This window comes from Varanus komodoensis, unplaced genomic scaffold (genome assembly GCF_004798865.1).
Source record: "Varanus komodoensis strain SLA01 unplaced genomic scaffold, ASM479886v1 scaffold79, whole genome shotgun sequence".
Taxonomy (NCBI): domain Eukaryota; kingdom Metazoa; phylum Chordata; class Lepidosauria; order Squamata; family Varanidae; genus Varanus; species Varanus komodoensis.
The window spans coordinates 1,539,498-1,557,288 of record NW_025336467.1 but is presented as its reverse complement, the minus strand read 5'-3'; the positions used below and the strand labels follow the sequence as shown (position 1 = coordinate 1,557,288).

General features: G+C 46.4%; 1 protein-coding gene across 1 annotated transcript in view; it reads left to right on the top strand.

The window, feature by feature from the left end:
* Positions 1-17,791, top strand: part of LOC123035332 (protein unc-13 homolog A) — a 151,091-nt gene that overhangs the window by 42,945 nt on the left and 90,355 nt on the right. Inside the window, exons 3-10 of the mRNA XM_044453377.1 lie at positions 866-895; positions 2,486-2,585; positions 6,156-6,273; positions 7,007-7,130; positions 8,118-8,191; positions 9,580-9,613; positions 11,131-11,166; positions 14,043-14,253. Coding sequence (XP_044309312.1) covers positions 866-895; positions 2,486-2,585; positions 6,156-6,273; positions 7,007-7,130; positions 8,118-8,191; positions 9,580-9,613; positions 11,131-11,166; positions 14,043-14,253 — 727 coding nt within the window. The remainder of the gene's footprint in view (positions 1-865; positions 896-2,485; positions 2,586-6,155; positions 6,274-7,006; positions 7,131-8,117; positions 8,192-9,579; positions 9,614-11,130; positions 11,167-14,042; positions 14,254-17,791) is intronic.

Sequence of the window (17,791 nt, the reverse complement as noted above, 5' to 3'; positions counted from 1 at the left end):
GGGTAAATAACAGAACAGCTGAGATGTTTGAGTTTACAATAAATGGAGCTGCTGTTTGCTTCCATACACAGAATGGCCTCTGCTAATTCCAAATGAATTCGAGTCCTTTGGAGGCCCGTGGAGTCTTAGCCAATTCAGGGGCTATGACTCTGAACCAGATGGTTTTACAAGGGGGTTGGACAGCTCCTTGAGGGAGGCAGCTATCCGTGGCTGCCTGCCTTGCTGGCCATGGGCTCCCTCCTTCACCAGGGGTGGCACAGCTGCATACATCCATTGCTGAGGGGCTGGGCAGGAGGAGGTCTTGCACCCGTCCCGCTTAGGGGAGCCTGTGGGCAGCTGGGTGGCCACCGTGTGTGCAGAGTGCTGGACTGGGTGGGTTTCTAACAAGCCTTCTCCTTTGTTCTTATGCTTTTGCTACCCCTGGAACTGCTTTTGTCAGTAGAAAGAAGAAGGCATGTTTTTGTCTTGGCTGCTCTCTGTATTTGCTCTGGCAGATTAGTGGACGAACATCCCCAGTCAGATTTTTAGGGCCTGTGAGCCTCCAAGTCATTTTCCACAATCCTGGACTTCCTCTCCTTCCCCCCAACAGTCTCCAAGCCACTTCCACCCTTCCACACAGTTGCTGCTTTGGTTCCGGCAATCCCAAAAGGAGGGATACTGGCATCTAAATGGTCCCATCCCTTTCTCTCACTGGAGCCATTAAGAGAGGAAGGAGCTGCATCCCTTTGGAGCTTGGCTCTTCTGGGTTTGAGTTCTCAGGATGGTGTGAAGCTTCGAAACAAGGAGACAAGGCGTAATCCTATCCAGCTGAAAAATCCATCTTGGCCCAAGCACTAACTTTCTTGTCTTCTCCTTCTTCCTCCAGTGAAAAAAGCCAAGTTTGATGGCCCCCAAGGTGAGTCATCTTGTCTTTTGTTCCTTATCCTAAATGGGAAAGCATATTATCAGTATTAATTGAATTTGTTTGGAAGTCACCTGTTAGAATCCCCCTCTCTGGGAAGCCATTGCAATAAAAGTCCAATGAGTGACAAATGAAATAATACAATTATTTAACAATAATTGTAAATAAATTGTAATTATTTATTATTAAATAAAATAATACAATTAAAATAGCATAGTAAATAAACAGGACATGAGCACATATCCATAGTGAAATAGAAATAAAACTTGATATATCAAAACCAGTGCAAATTCACATAAATTATCTTAGTAGTGCCATTGTTGTGCTGGAAGAGCAAAGTTTTTGTTGGCCACCTAAAACTCAGTCTGACAAATCTCTGATGGTGGAGGACTCCATATTGTTGGTGCCACCACTGAAAAGGCCATGCTCTTTGCAACCTCCCCTTTAACCTCCTTAGGGGGAAGAACTTTTGTAGAAGTGCCACCTAACGCACTCCTGAGAGTTTGGTTTCTTAAGTAAGGGGCCACCCACCAGGAGCATCTCAGTAGAATAATGAGTAAAACGAGCATTTTGACAACTTAATGAGGATTGAGTTCCAGGAAATCAATTAAGTCCCTTAAGTCCCCCTTCCATTGAAGTCAATTACAATGGGTTGCATTCCAGCCACACCTCTTGACTTGCTGGCTTTAGAGGGCATAGTACTTTCATGTTTTCTGGATGGGTTTCCTGCGGCATCTGCTTTATGATTTATTTATTAAAAGCTTTCGTATGCTGTCCTTTATATAAATATCTCAGGATGACTTACAGCCATTTAAAAACAATTTAAAACATCTAATAAATTAAAACAGTAAAACCATATGAAACAATAAATAAACATCAAATTAATCAAATTAAATCAGTATAGAACAAAGCAAAAGTGACTGGTAGAATCATTAAAACTATTAACTTTTAAAATACCACTTAAATAGAAGGGTTTTGACCTACCGCGAAAAGCGAATGAGGTGTAGCTCTCTGGAAAGTGCATTCCAGAGTCTGGGCACCATCGCAGAGAAGGCCCAATTCCAAATTGATATCCTTTTACCTCCTTCAGGGAGGGTTCCTAGAGCAGGGCTTCTCCCACTGATCTTAAGGGGCGTGAGGGCATATAAGGAAGGAGATGTTCCTTCAGGTATCCTGGTCCCAAGCCGTTCAGGGCTTTATAGGTCAAGACCAGCACCTTGAATTGGGCCCGGACTTCAACCGGAAGCCAGTGGAGCTGGAAGGGGACTGGCGTCATGTGAAAATAACAGCCATTATGTTAATGGTTAACCATTATGGGAGCAGAATGGTGGAACTCAAGGGCCTTCTAACATTCATACTCCAGGAGCTAGGAATATCCAAGGGGAACAAGGGCTGGGGGTCAGAACTGAAGAGGGAGATTCAGAGAGGACAAGAATATTAAATCCTTCCTGAAAACCGCCTGGGGTGGCAGACTGAGGGAAGATGCCATGTCATGTTCACAGTTACATGCATTTTCTTCTGCCAGATGTTCCTCTGGCACACCATCAATACATTCTCTTTAGTGTATTGCTCTTCTTTTGGTAGAAAAGTTCAACACCTACGTGACCCTCAAAGTGCAGAATGTGAAGAGTACGACAATCGCAGTACGAGGAAACCTTCCGTGCTGGGAGCAAGACTTCATGTTGTGAGTTGGCTCGGGCAACAGTTCTGTAGTTGAGGCTACATCCCCCCTCTCTTCTTACCTCAGCATGTAGGTTGCATTGATAGACACCTGGCCCATAGTAGCCTTTAATGCAGGTAAAACTCTGGTTGCACCGATATTATTTTCATGCAGAGATTCACTGAAATACACAAGCGCTCCAGAGTATCGGTAATAGAATGCTATACCGAAAGATTCTTAATAAACTGTACATCAGATTGTATCAAGAATGTTATTTTATCTTATTTATAGGCCACAAAGTAGTTCAGATAGACTCTCCATGCAGCATACAACAGCAAAATTATAATTATTTGGGAAGTGTAGCCTTTTGTGAGTGCACATACAGACTTTATCTATTTAATTTCCAGAAGGGGAAACAACAGAAAAGAAAGACATGCAGGAATAGAAAGTGTGTAGAGGGCTCCCTGTAAAAGCATTTAGACAACTTGGAAAGTTAAATAATTTTAATATTTATTTATTTAGTAGACTTCTATGCCACCCCATTTGCCAAAGCCAATATTGCATAATGTCTCTAGATCCATGCCCAGAGTATAGGAGACGAACAACACATAGAAACAGAGAAGCAGAGCGAGTCAGATGGGGTCTCCTGGGCCATCTAGTCTGACCCCCGGCTCCAGTCGGCTCCGCTCACGACGTGCCCACCATGTGCATGTCCAGCCTATCATTGAACACCCCCACCGATGGGGCCTCAACCACCTCCCGGGGAAGCCCATTCCACACCCTCGGAATCGTGTCAGGAAATGCTTCCTGGCATCCAAATTGAACCGTGGTTCCATGAGCTTGACTCCGCTGGAGCCCGTCCTGCCTTCCTCTGCAGGGGAGAACAGGTCTCTGCCCACCTCCCTGTGACACCCCCTCACACACCTGTATGCCACCAACAGATCCCCTGAGTCTCCTCTTCTCCAGGCTGAAGAGACCCAGTTCCCTCAGTCTCGCCTCATACGGCTTCCCCTACAAACCGGCCACCAGCCTTGTGGCCCTTCACTGCACTGACTCTAACCTGGCTATATCCTTCCTATAATGAGGGGCCCAGAACTGAGCACTGCACCCCCTCCATCCAGCCACCTCGAAACCTTGTCATAGAATCGCACAAGGTTTGTCTGCCAGGACCTGTTTTTGTGGAAGCCATGTTGTGTGGCCGCCAGCCTCCCTTCCCTATCTAGCATCACTGGATCTCTCTCTATTCTGAGCCTTTCCATTGTTTTTCCTACAATGGACGTAAGGCTTACTGGTCTATAATTCCCCATGTCCCTTCTACTACCCTTTTTGAAAATTGGGACCACTGACGCCACCCTCCAGTCCTCTGGAACTTCACCCGTTCTCCACGAGGTCTCAAAGATGGAGGCCAGCGGGCATGAGAGAACCCCTGCCAACTCTCTAAGTACTCCTGGGTGTAACCCGCCAGGGCCTGGTGCCTTTGTAATGTCCAATGCTCTGAGGAGCCCCTCGACTTCAGGGGGGGGGTGACTCTAATCTGTGCCCCTAAGTCCCCAGCCTCATCTAATCTCCTATTCGGATATCCCCCATCCTGCTTTGGGGAGAATACAGAGGCAAAACAGTCATTTAGCATCTGTGCCTGTTCCCTTGTATCAGTCACTGGATCTCCTTCCTCCTTATTTAGTGGTCCCACTACTTGATTCCTCTTCCTCTTGCTATTTATATGCTGAAAGAGGCCCTTTTTGTTGCTCTTGATATTCTTTGCCAGTCTAAACTCGTAATCAGCCTTAGTCTTGTGAAGAATCCTTCTGCAACGGGCCTCCTTCTCCTGTTATACCCTTTTGTCTATTTGCCAAATAGATACCTTACTGACTAGAGGTATCGTCAAGGCTTGCGCCTCCAAAACCTCCCTTTTGAGTGCCATCCACCCCTCCTCAACTCTCTTGCCTTCCAGTAACCTGTCCCAGGAGACTTTCCCCAGTCTGGCCTTCAATGGCCAAAGTTGGCCCTCTTGAAATCCCAGCTTCTGGTGCTCGACCTGCTGCACGTCCCCAGTCCCCTGATCTCAAAGCAAAGGATGGCGTGATCACTCGCATCCAGAGCTCCCCAAATGTGTACCCCATCTATCAACTCTTCCCTGTTGGTCAAGACCAAGTCAAGGATGTCCCCCACCCCCCGTCACCTCTCAGACCCTCTGTGTGAATAACCCTCCCTCTATAGTTTCCCTCTATAGATGGCAGCCCAAAATTAACAGACAAATGGACAAGGAATACCTAGGTGGAAGAAACACTTTCAAAGCTCCAGGGCCCGATCACCGCCAGCCCAGAGTCATAAAATGGCTAGTGGAGGGACTCTCAGAAACACTGGCAATTATCTTTGATCAATCCTGGAAAACGGGAGAAGTGCCAGACCACTGGGGACGGGCTCATGTTGTCCCAGTCTTCAAAAAAGGGCGGGGGGGGGAAGATGAAGCTGGGAACTACAGACAGTCTGATGTCAATCCCTGGAAAAATTCTGGAGCTAATTTAAAAATCCATTTGCAAGCCTCTTGAAGGAAATGCAGTGATTAATAGGAGCCAGCATGGGCTTATCAAATGAAATCCTGTCAGACTAATTTAATCTCATTCTTTGACTGGGTAACCTCCCAAATGGACATAATATACCTAGACTTTAGCAAAGCTTTTGACATAAAGCCACATGATAATTAGCAAAAACTGAACTAGATGGAAAAACTATTAGGTAGATCAAAATTGGCTGCTAAATTGGTCACATAGAACACTCATCAATGACACCTTCTCAAATTGGATGGAGGTAACCGGTGGGGTGCCACAGGGTTCAGTCCTGGGCCCAGTGCTCTTCAACATCTTTATTAATGAGTGAGATGAGGAAGTACAAGGAAAGAGAATCAAATGTGCTTGCTTGTTAGTGGCGAAGTCGCACCCGTCCCACCGCGACCCTATGGACAACATTCCTCCAGGCCTTCCTGTCCTCCACCATCCCCTGGAGTCCACCTAAGCTCACCCTGACTGCTTTAGTGACTCCATCTAGAATCATAGGATCATAGCATAGAAGAGTTGCAGGACAACAGTTTACATCATCCCGCTCAGGTGGCTGTCCAGCTTCTTTGTGAATGTCCCCAGTGTGGGAGAGCCCACCACCTCTCTAGGCAGCTGCTTCCACGGTCGTGTTGCTCTGACCATGAGGAAGCTTTTCCTGATGTGCAGCCTGAATCTGGGTTGCCGAAAATTGATTCCGTGTCCTGCACTCTGGCATTAGCAAGAAGAGATCTTGACCTCCCTCTTTGTGACAGCCTTTGAGGGACTTAGGGAGAGAAAGCTCGTCTCCCCTCAGTCTTCTCTTCTCAAGGCTGAACTTGCCCAGTTCCCTCAGTCTCTTTGTTGCCCTCCTCTGGACCGGTTCTAATTTTTCTGCATCTTTCTGAAAGTGTGGTGCTCAGAACTGAAGCCAGTATCCTAGGTGAGGTCTGCCTAGTCAAGAGAACAAATTTGCAAGGACCCTGGAGGTCTGTGACTGAGGGTGTGGTAGAGCATTGTCACGAAATGTCACAGGCTGAGGGGAAGGATGCCTCTTTTGCAGTGAGATCAACAGGCTGGACCTTGGGCTGACAGTAGAAGTGTGGAACAAAGGTCTTATCTGGGACACCATGGTGGGCACCGTGTGGATCCCCCTAAGCACCATCCGGCAATCCAATGAGGTGTGTATAGAGCCTCTTTCCAGAGGGTGGACTTGGGACTTTGGGGTGGGGGAGAGACACCTGTTCCTACCCAAGACACCTGTTCCCACCTGTTCCAAGGCATCACATTGGAGGGACCTGTTTCACTGGGTAAGGATGTGATGCCTTCAGACTGGTTGGAATGCAACTCCCATCATCCCTAGACAATTTCCCTGCTGTCTGAGGATGATAGGGGTTGTTGTCAAAGGGAGAATACCAGGTGGAAAAGGTGAGAATACAAGATCTATTCTGTATTCTGGTATCTCCGCCCGTCCCCAAAAGGGTCTTATTGTTTGACTCAGAAAAATGAAGACAAAAGCCACCCAAGATGATGGGGGAGGGGATTGTGGAAGTGCTTCTGCAATGAAAGGCTTCATCATTTGGAACACTTTCGTGGAGGAAAAGGGTGATTCATTCTGGGGGGAAATTATTCTTTGTTGGTAGAGAGTTTGCAACTGATGGGATGAATCCAAATGTCCAGTTCATGGAGAATAAGTCTATCAGTAGCCAGATGTATGTTGCTTCCAGCACTGGAAGGCCTCTGTGTACCACTTGCTGGGGGACATGGGTGGGAGAGCACTGTGGGACCATGGTGTGGACAGAATGCCGCGCTCGAATTTGCACCCATGACGCACTCAAATGCTCCAGCTTCTGTCTGCTTGAGCAGGGCTCTTCTAGCGTGCTTAAGTTCTTTTCTGTCTTCCTGAACTACCAGGATGGGCCTGGGGAATGGCTAACCCTCGACTCCCATGTCATTATGACCGACAATGAAATCTCTGGCACCAAGGACCCCACCTTCCACCGCATCCTTTTGGACACCCGCTTTGAGCTCCCCCTCGGTATGATAGCAACTAAGGGTCAGGGAAAACAAGGCTCTTTTCCCCAACCCCCAAGATTTCCTTTTTATCTGTTTCATTGAAATGCACAAGGCATAATGTATACACACCCAGGAAGAGGGAAAGGCTTTGCACTCAAAACTTTCCAGGTGCACTCCCTGGCTTCTCTCTGAAACCTGCATTGCTCTGCCAATGTATCCATGGTGCCACTGCAGGACCAGCTGAACTGAAGTTCTGACACTATCTCACCTTCTAGGTCCCGATAACAGATTCACGCTGCAGAATTCTGCTGTTCCTGGTGCAAAACATTGCGCACCTGGACGCAGATTTTTTGCACAGGGCTGTACACGCCATGGATCCATGCAATTTTTGCTTCAGGGAAGCCCTTGACATCTAATGGCCAAAGGCCCCATGATCCCCTCATCAAAGGGCATCTCACACTATTTTCACTTTATCTTCTTACATAAATGCAAACACTGCACCTAAATTTAAGCACTGTTCCCTGCATCTTATTCACTGCATGTTATTTATTTTTATTTATTTTATTTATTTTTGGATTTATATCTTGCCTTTTTCCTACAAAGGGCTCAAGGCAGCTTACATAATTCTCCTCCTCCATCTTATCCCCACAACAACAACCCTGTGAGGTAGGTTGGGCTGAGAGTCTGTGACTGGCCCAAAGCCACCCAGTTGGCTCCATGGCCGAGCAGGGACCAGAACCCAGATCACCTGAGTCCCAGTCCCAGCTCTTAACCACTACACCACACTGGCTCTCATAAATAAATATGAATAATCTCATAAATAATCTCATTAATCATCATATCATCATCATCATCATCATCATCATCATCTCATAAATGTTTTTATGCAAGGAAGGGTCCTGGGCCTGCAGGAGGTAGAGTACAGGAGAGTGTTATGATTTGATTCTGTCAGTTATATTATTTTGTTAATGGTCTGAATTGTGGTGTCTGTCTTTCCCTCTGTTTGCAGATATTCCTGAAGAAGAGGCACGCTACTGGGTCAAAGAGCTCGAGCGCCTTAATGCCATGCGAGACCAAGACGATGTAAGTGCTCCTCCACATCGTTTGTAGGGGCGTGACTTTCAAAATGTTCTACCTCTCCCCTATCAAGTGTGAATCCTTCCAGAAATCACCTAATCCCAGTATCTCCCTGGATTTCATGATTCTAAATTATCTTCAACTTGTCTCCAATATGCATTAGGACTCCTGGATTATATTTCTTCTTTTCCTAATTCTGTTTTTTAATGGATTAGGACTCATAAGCTCAGTTTGCATTACCTATTTCCACCTTTTTGCTACACTGCATGTGAAATTGGCATGTTGATAATCCCCTTGTGTTTATCTGGGTATAATTTACAACTAGACCGAGATTTGTTTTGTACACTGCCTGGAATAGTTCTGGCATGTAAGAACGTCTAAGATTGATTTCAAAGGTCAGTCCAACCCACCATCCTCATTCTGAGAGAATGGAATGCTGCAAAGAGATCACCCAATATGAAACATGGCATAAAACAATTGAAAATGTTTAAATATTTGTGACTGGTTTGTTCAGAAGCATCTTCCTTTATAAATAATAAGCTTATTATAAATAATAAATAATAACAATGCAAATATAAAGTACATCATCAAAATTTAAGGGGATAAACCCAAAATAAAAAACCTCTTATATATAAAAAACACAACACAACACAAGCAGTTCACTCCACCATTTCTTTCTTCTTCTTTACTTCTGTTTCTAACTTTCTGCTCTTTTGGGAATTCCCCCTTCCATCCAAAACTGCATTGAATCAACCAAAGATTTAACACCTTTCCCTTTTATTAGTTCATATTCAATAAACAAACCCCATAGGTCATTAAAATAATTCTTCTTTATCAGTCATTTTTTCACCCTAATCCCATGTTCGATTTATCATTAACAGCTATATTCCAAATTTCTTTATACCATTCAGTTAACTAAAGATCCCATTTCTCCTTCCAATTCTTTGCTAGTCTCAGTTTTGCTGCTGTTACCAAATTTATTATTAAATCTTTAATGTTCCATTTCTTTACATAAAATATTAACATTAATGGCATTTCAGGATCTGCTTCAATTTTTAAGTTCAGTATCTTGCTAATCTCTTTAAAAACCATTTCAGGCTTAGAACTCACCATTTACTTCTTAAGAGCTTTGATGGCTTATCTAAAGGTGCTGCATCTGCTATAGACTGGTTAGAGACTGGGTACAAGGAATTAAATGGAGAAATTAATTTCATACTATTGGTTTAAGGTGCAACAGAGGGATAGCAGGAGATGAACTAACGAGTCTGATTGAACTGACCTGTGGGTTACCTATTAAAAAAGTGAGATTGCGGTTTTCTTGAATAGTCATTGCCCATTGGGTTTTCTTTCTTCTCTCCCCACAACTCCAACGTGATTCATTCTTGGACACGTAGAAACAGCCACTTCCAGTACCCAGCTCACAATGTTGTAAGTGTCTGACTTTTGTGTTAAAGTTGTGCATGTTGCTTCACTTCTTGCCCTTGAAGTCTACTATAACTACAGCATGGCTATGGAACGCCCCCGAACCACAGATCTGCCCTTCCATGTCCTCCCCTTGCAAGAACGTCAAGGAGTTGGTGTTTTGCTGAGTCCATTTGGCAGATTTGCCCAAAGGAGGAGCAGTTAACATTTTGGCCAGCAAGAAAACCCATCCTTGTTTCTCCTCTCTGTGTCTTCCTATTCCCATTTCTTCCTATATGTCTCCTCACCCTCTTCTGAGCAGTGGTATGAAAGTTGGGGCACTGTTTGTTGGGGACAGAAAGTTGGAGGGGAAGCGCTAGAGGGAGCGAAAGGGCGGAAGCTCCTTTTGAGCTTTGTCTCGGGCCAACATTGGCCCTGTTTGGAAGGGTAAGGATCCTTGTTTAACCTGATAGTCACACCATTACAACAGAACACAGGCATAAAAAGAACCCTGCTGGATCCAAATGGATCCACCCAGCCCAGAGTCCTGTTTCCAACCATAGGCAGCCGGATATCTGAATGAGGAGAACAAAAGAAAGGCAGAAGGAAAGAATCCTGATTGTCCTCCACAATGGATAATGAGAGGTAGGGATGGGGAGAGTCAGTGTCCAGGGTCTCACTTGGATCTCTAATTAGTTCTCCGAGATTCTCCACACATCACTACACCCATCCTTCGCCCATTTCCTGATTGCATTTGTGGCAGCTGAAACTTGCACAAACTGAATTCCCACCAGATGGGAGATTGGAGAAAGTTTTCCAGCTTTGCACAAATGACCCCCAAAGAAGTCCTTACCAAGGACTTTCCAAGGCCTTCTGTGAAAATTAAAGGACAATTGGAGAGAAGATAAACAGAAGCACATTTTATTTATTTTCCACTGGCCTGTGCTTGCCTGGGGCAAGGTTTGCTGTTTCTCTGGGCATGTAATTCTCATGCATCTGTGATGAGAAGTTGACTGTCTGCTCTCTACCATCCTCCAAACATCCTCTTGTCTGGCTGTTGGGTGGACTCCAAAGGAAAGGGAACTGATCTTTTGCCTGGTGCCACCCCACCCTCCCAGTTTAATGTTCATTTGCTTGTTTTGTTGGGAAAATGTACAAAGCTCAACAAGGGAGGAGACCCAGGAACTTGGTGGGCAGCAAGGGAGGCATCTACAAAAACAGCAGTGTCCGCAGCTGTCATATTGGGGACCTCCAGGTTATTGGAGAAACCTCTGGAGGAAGGATCTGTTGAAAGCATGGAGATCCTTGAGGGCAAAATAGCGCCTCTGCATTCGGAGGTGTCCCATCTCTGAAGACCACAAGATCAGAGTTCCTCAACGGGGAAGGGTTGTTCCCTCCATGCCGTGCTTGTGAGCTTCTGAAGCACATCTAGTCTCAGGGTTCCCCACCACCAGTCCCCTCCTCCCCTGGGACTAGTAGATTGGGTTATATTTAGAGTTGGCTTGTCTCTTAAAGGGACATGTCTTCTTCATTTTTTTCTGTAGGCAACTGGAATTATTTTGGCTGGGGCGATCAACAAAGTAAGTATTCTACCCCTACCTGTCCCCAGAGCTGCATACAAATTCCTCCCATTTCTGACAATCTGTCTTAAATACCTTCCCCTCCCTTTATCCTCCTTGGGGTCCAGTCTTTCATTGCCCCATTCAGAAGACACTGAAAGCATCTGACACCCAGAGGAGAGCCAGATCTTCCCAGAACAGTTAGAAAAGTTGGGAGCATGCCTCGGAAGAAGAGTATTAAACTTTCGAAGTATTTTATGCTCATTATTGAGTAAGTCAGCATGGTGACAGAGTTGGAGGGGTTATCTAATCCAGTTCCCAGTTCAATGCTATAGTTTCTCTAACCAACAATTGTCCAACTTCAGCTTGAAGGCCTCCAGCCGGACCAGCTGGTTCCATTGCTGAACCGGTCCTCACCAGCGAGTAGCTTCCCCTAAAGTTTGAAATCTTATGCATGATAGGTTATGGTCCTTCCCTCAGGGACACCAGAGATTAAATATTTGAGCCCATCTTTGTTACCCTCCCAATTGGCAGAAGGGGAGATTGAGCGGAGAGGCCACCTAGCGAAGAGATGGTAGATGCTTGCTTTGACTTGGGACTCCTTCCTGATTTCAGCTTGGTCTCCTAGCTGTCAATCTACCATAACTCCACACCAGGAATGTGTTGGATGGATCTGAATGCTTCCCTGTTTCGTCCTTGTCTGGTGGTGACCCCAGTGATGGGGACACATTCGTGCTGAGAATGTCTGGGGCAAGCGAGGAGGTCAGATGTGAAGGGGGCTGGAGGTAGGGCCAGAGGTGCTTCTGACAGGTAATATTAAGGTAGAGCTTGAATGCCTCAAATAACATAGGTCTGATGCAGAGGGGAACTTCGGCAGAAAGCTATTTTAGTGGAGGCCATCCACAACTAGAGTTGAGCAATGATGTGATGGTCCTAGACCTGTGAATCAGTCCTTCGTTGTGTCGATAGCCTCCACAGAAAAGGACTATGAACAGGTATTTCTGTAGGTGAAGTCCGCATTCTATTGTTGATCTGTCTCCATCGCACAAAACCCCAGTTGACCCCGTCGTCAAGAAGTGATTGACTATGAGTCTTTGGTCAAGAAGGCAAGTTGGCTCACAGGGGATTTACTCCCTAAGAGTGCCCCCCATACCAGCCCCACAATTCTCCCAGTTTCTGTGGGAATCAGTAATTGTTCCTAGCTAACCTTCAGAGCTTGGAGATCCATGGAGCGACGCGGCTCAAGTTCCTCTCAACCAACGCTTGGATCCACTTTGTCATGGAAGGAGCTCAGGCTTATTGGCCATGACAAAGTGGATCCAAGTCCAGGGAGCTGAGCCCCGGGAATCGGGTGGCTTCCCACCCCCAAAACAAATCCCTAGAGTCAGTCAGAGAAAGGCTTTCCCCATGCTGATATTGAGGCCTCAGGAGCTCCGGAAGTATTTATTTATTTGAAACATTTTTACCCCATCCTACACGGAAATCATCCCAGGACGGCTTATGTTAAGAACAATAAATAAACAACATATATAATAGTGAACAAAAAACAAAATGCAACTGTAAATATATTAAAACCAAGTTAAAATTCCTCAATCCTTAATATGGCAGGCAAATAAAAAGGTTTTCACGTGGTGCTGAAAAGCATATAAAGTCGGCACCAGGCGAACCTCTCTGGGGAGCAAATTCCAGAGTCGGAATATGTGCCCACTGTGCCATAAATTGAGGTTTTGGATTGTTCCCGGGGCAGCTGGAGAGCTTGTATCACACCTGCCCCCCCCGTCCCCCTCCCCCCAGAGTAGTTGTGCAGGCAAAGCCCATCCCGTTAGGCGCCATCCTGACATGGAAAGTCACCCCAGCCCTATTTATGCAACTCTGCTACAAAATGACATCACTGAGGACAAGGGAATCCCCCCCCCCCCACAACTGGAAGGCAGTTTGGATTTATCAGGAAATATGTTCTCCTGGGGTGCCACGAACGGCCAAGGAAGTTGACTTTCCACCCGCTGAAACGTGCCCCAAAATGCTGGTCAGAAGACTCGGCTAGAAAAATGCACAAATGCAAAATGGGCCAGAGGTTCTAGACTTGCCTGGACTAAAAAAGGGGTGGGGTGGCTTCTTTATGAAGCCACTGAATGCTTCTCAAAGCTGAGCCCCCAAAATTAAAAAGTGACCCAAATTGGTGGCGGAGGAAGTGGGAGAAGTCAGGTAAAGAAGGAACTCTCCAACCAGGGTTTGAAAACGCTGCCCTGTGAGGAGAGACTGAGAGAACTGGGCATGTTCCGCCTTCAGAAGGCTCAGTGGGGACACGGTATCCCTATATAAGTCCCTCAAAGGCTGTCACAGAGAGGAAGGTCAAGATTTCTTCTTGCTCATGCCAGAGTGCAGGACACAGAAAAATCAATTCAAGTTGCAACAACCCAGATTCAGGCTGGGCATCATGAAAAGCTTCCTCATGGTCAGAGCGACAGGACAGTGGAAGCAGCTGCCCAGAGAGGTGGGGGGCTCTCCCACACTGGAGACATTCAGAAAGAAACTGGGCAGCCCCCCAAGTGGGATCATGTAAACTGGTGTCCTGCAACAGCAGGGGGGTGGACCGGATGGCCTTCATGGCCCCTTCCAACTCTACTGTGCTATGATTCAGCTATGAGATCAGCTCCAACCGTGTGTTTGGCCATGCCAGGATGTAGGAAACAAGTAGAACTAGGGTCATATCGTGAGGGTTTCTCAGATCTTCCACCTGTATCCCATCATGTGCATCTCTCGTGACCCCCCATCCCCTCTCCACTCCGTTCTATTATAGCCAAAAGGTGGGTGGGGAGACGCATTCACAAGCCCTCTGTTGCGACGCCATGTTTCGCTCCAGTGTCTGACATTGTGGACTTGGGCCCCTATTCCAGATGATGACCTGGACAGCACTGTGGATGACCGTGACAGCGACTACCGCAGCGAGACCAGCAACAGTATTCCACCTCCGTACTACACCACCTCCCAGCCCAATGCCTCGGTGCACCAGTACCCGCTGCGACACCAGCACCGACTCTCCCGGGACTCCTACACGGACTCCATGCAGAGCTATGAAATGGACTACTCGGACCACCAGCCCATCAGGTAGAGGGGTGGAGCCTGCAGCCTTCCCTGGGAAGGCAGAAGAAATGCCCACAGATCAGAGTGGGGTCTAGAAGAAATCTACAAGAATTCTTCTAGAAGAATTTCTAGATCTTTCTAGAGGAAAGGATTGAGCTAGCAGACGCAAGGGCTTGGTGATGGGAAAGGAGCTCCCTAAACCAAGCCAAAGCTTCTGGGTTCTCTTGAAGCACCCTGACGCCACTGCATAAATGGCAGGAAAGACCCCAGGGGAGGTCTCCCCCTGCAGATTTTGATTCCCTGCAGTGGGGCAACGAGGGCTGGATCTCAGGGCCCAGCTCCCCGGAATGGGCACCTGGGAAGTGGCAGCTGATAAAGCTGTGGGGTGGCAGATGCAAAAACTGTTTTGTTCCTGTAAACTGGCCAATGGCATGATTTAACCGAGCTTAAAATGCAAACCCACATGAGCTCTGGGAGGTTCTTCTTAGTCAGGGCTGGCAAGCGGTTGGTCTTGCCATAAACAGAGAAGTCCAGCATGGCAGTTGGGGATGCAGTGAAGAAATACCCCTTCTCCACTTGCAAAACCATCACATCTAGGGCTGAACATTCCCTACGCTGCCCCACTGCCCCCACAATTCCCTGGCTTGGCTTTCATGCGCGGATTCCTGGGGATGGTTTTGCTATGGTGAGAAGGTAGGAGTTTCTAATTTACTTTGTCTCAGGAATTCCAGCTGGGCAAAACCAGAAGGGGGTTTAAAGATCCCTTTGGTGTTTGCCTTAACTAAACAGGAGGCCTCTGAAGTGCATAGTAAAGACAGAGAGCCTTTCTTGGGGTTGGAAGGTGTGATGCAGGCCAAAGGTAACATAAGACACTTAATTCTTAGACGGCCAGTTGCTGTTAGACTCCTACTGTAACTGGAATTCTAGACAGACAGACAGACAGACAGACAGACAGACAGACAGACAGACAGACAGACATCCAGTTGCACTGTGATCTATGTGTAACCTGGCAATTACAGATAGCTTTTCTGACCACCCTGTCAACTATCCAGACTTTACTTGCTTGGTTTGCATATTTTTTGGGCACCAAATTAGTTAAGTGCTTCAGAAGTTACCTCCAGATTATTTTTATTCATGCATTTGTTAGAAAGGTAGGTAAAACCTTACAGAGGTATGCGAATGACTTCTTTTTTGCTCACAAAGCACATGAACACACACAGTTCAAAGCCCCAAACTTGAGCACAGCTCTGTTGAAAGTGTCTGCCAGTGGTCAAACATGAACTTGTGTTGGTTTCACTCCTACCTGCCCGGTTTGTTCAGCACACATTTCCACATTTGTGCTAATCCCTTCCAGGAACTGACTAAGCTCAGCTGTGGAGGATGTGGGTGCAAAGGTTGCGAGATTTGTGCAAATCCCACTTTTAGCCCTTGGTTGACTTGGGTGGACTTCCTGTTTGGAGAAGCAGGCAGCTGTCACAAATGGAAATGAGAACTGAGATGAACAGGGGACAAGCTTGGGCGAAGCAGCAATACAATTTTCATTTTGATTCACGTGGCTGTTCCTCACCCCAGCCCTTGGCGAAGTCTGTCCCAGGACGGATTCTGCCCTCTGCCATCAGCTCGTCTCCTGATTCTGGGGGGGCAAATGCGTTCTCCCCCCCCACACACACACACCCTCCAGAATTCAGTGGGAGTGACAGGGAGGTGGTCTGGTCTCTCTGGAGTTTCATATGCTGACCCTTTTACTCTTCCCCCCCAACCCTAACCCTCCGCCGGCAGACGCTCTGGTAGTGTAGATTCTGCCGCAAATGGACACAGCGACGCTGAGTCTGCTCCTGGGTCAAGCAAACATACAAGCCGCCAGCCCTCCCTCGAGAGCAGGCGCTCCCTAGACCTGTCTGATAGGTGCGTCTTTCTCTTCTCCCTTGCTGTGTGACTTTTGCAGAGTAACGTGGCTCTTGGTTTTGCACAATCTGGATTACGCCGTCAGCATCTTTCCAGCTCTAAGCATCACTCTCTGGGAAAAGCATGTCTTTTCTCGTTTAATGTGGAATCCAAATCTAGATTTGACCAGGACTTTAATCTGCCCTGGACCAGTTCTCAATGTTGTTTCTTCTAACAAAGGTGCTTCAAAGTGTATGCCAATAGCTTTCCTTGCTTCCAAGTAAGCATAACTAAAACACCTTATATCAGAAAGTCTCTGGGGCATGCCACATTCTCTCCTCTCCTCCCCTCTCCTCTCCCCTGCTCTCCTCTCCTCTCCTCTGCTCTGCTCATGAATTATTATAATTATTATAATTATTATTATAATTATTATTATTATAACATTTCTATGCCGCCCCTTGCCGAAGCCTCGGGGCGGCTTACAACACAATAAGATACATTGAAATACAATAGAACATAATAAATTACCACTAAATACAAAAATACAAAAAATACACTGAGTTACAATAATATATACTGTTAAAAAATTGATGATCAAACAATGATCTTTCTCAAGCTGAAGCAAGCTCAAGAGTCACTAAATGCATTGACAGACATGTGCATTCTTCCACCCCAAAAGCTACGGAGTTTTTCGAACCCTTTGGGAGGTTTTGCATTCAGACGAAGAGTGCATGCCATCCCTGTTGCATGGCATGGACAAACCTCAGCGCCCTCTTCAGGCACTAATGGGACCAGCCATGATTTGGATTGGATTGGTTTAGCATATACACATACTTTCCCAAAGAGTTCTGTGAATCTGACAATATTAAATATCAGACAAATTCAAAATACGGGACTGGGTCATACTGGCCTCTAGTTTGATCCATCCTGGACAAATACCTGAGTCTAACTTTCCACCTTTGTGGTCAGTAGAGGAATGCTTTCCAGAGCCAGGATAATATTCTCAGAAAGCCTATTTTTCTGATAAGCTGTTAAAGAAATGTTGCTTCTTTAACTCCCACCTCAGTAGCATTTTCCTCTCTGTAGTTTCCATTCTCTTATCACACGGACGTTGCCCAGGAATGACCCTTGGCTCAGAGCAGCATGTAGAATGCAAAATTGCAATCATGCTGCTATTGCTTAGACTAAACCCTAGCCCTCAAAAAGAAATTATCCTCCCTTGGAGAAATGCCCACTTCTGTGCCCCCAAAGAGTAGAGAACAAGACACCATCTGTGTCTGGCTCTAGACTGTTCATTTTTAGTCCTGTAACCCTTTCTCCCCTTGCAATAAGCTTCACAGGGATTCTCAAGTGTGCTCTCACCCAGTTTTGCAGGACTTGATCTTGCTTCTCTTCAGCAATAGAATCAGAGTGGAGATGTGCCATCTTCCCAGTCTGAATTCCCTGCCCTTCACTATTAGGACATGTTGCCAAGGGTTCTGCATTAATTTTTGCAAGTGTGTGCAACTTCTTGCAGCTGGTCGATTTAACCGGTCTCTTGCTCCACAGATGCGTCAGCTCTGCTTGGGTGCAGAGCTGAGATGCTTTCTGTACTGTGCCTTAGAGACACAGAGAGGCCTTCTCCAGCCCTGCTAAAAAAATCTGCATAAGAGCACTATTGTATTTTGGTAGTGTTTGG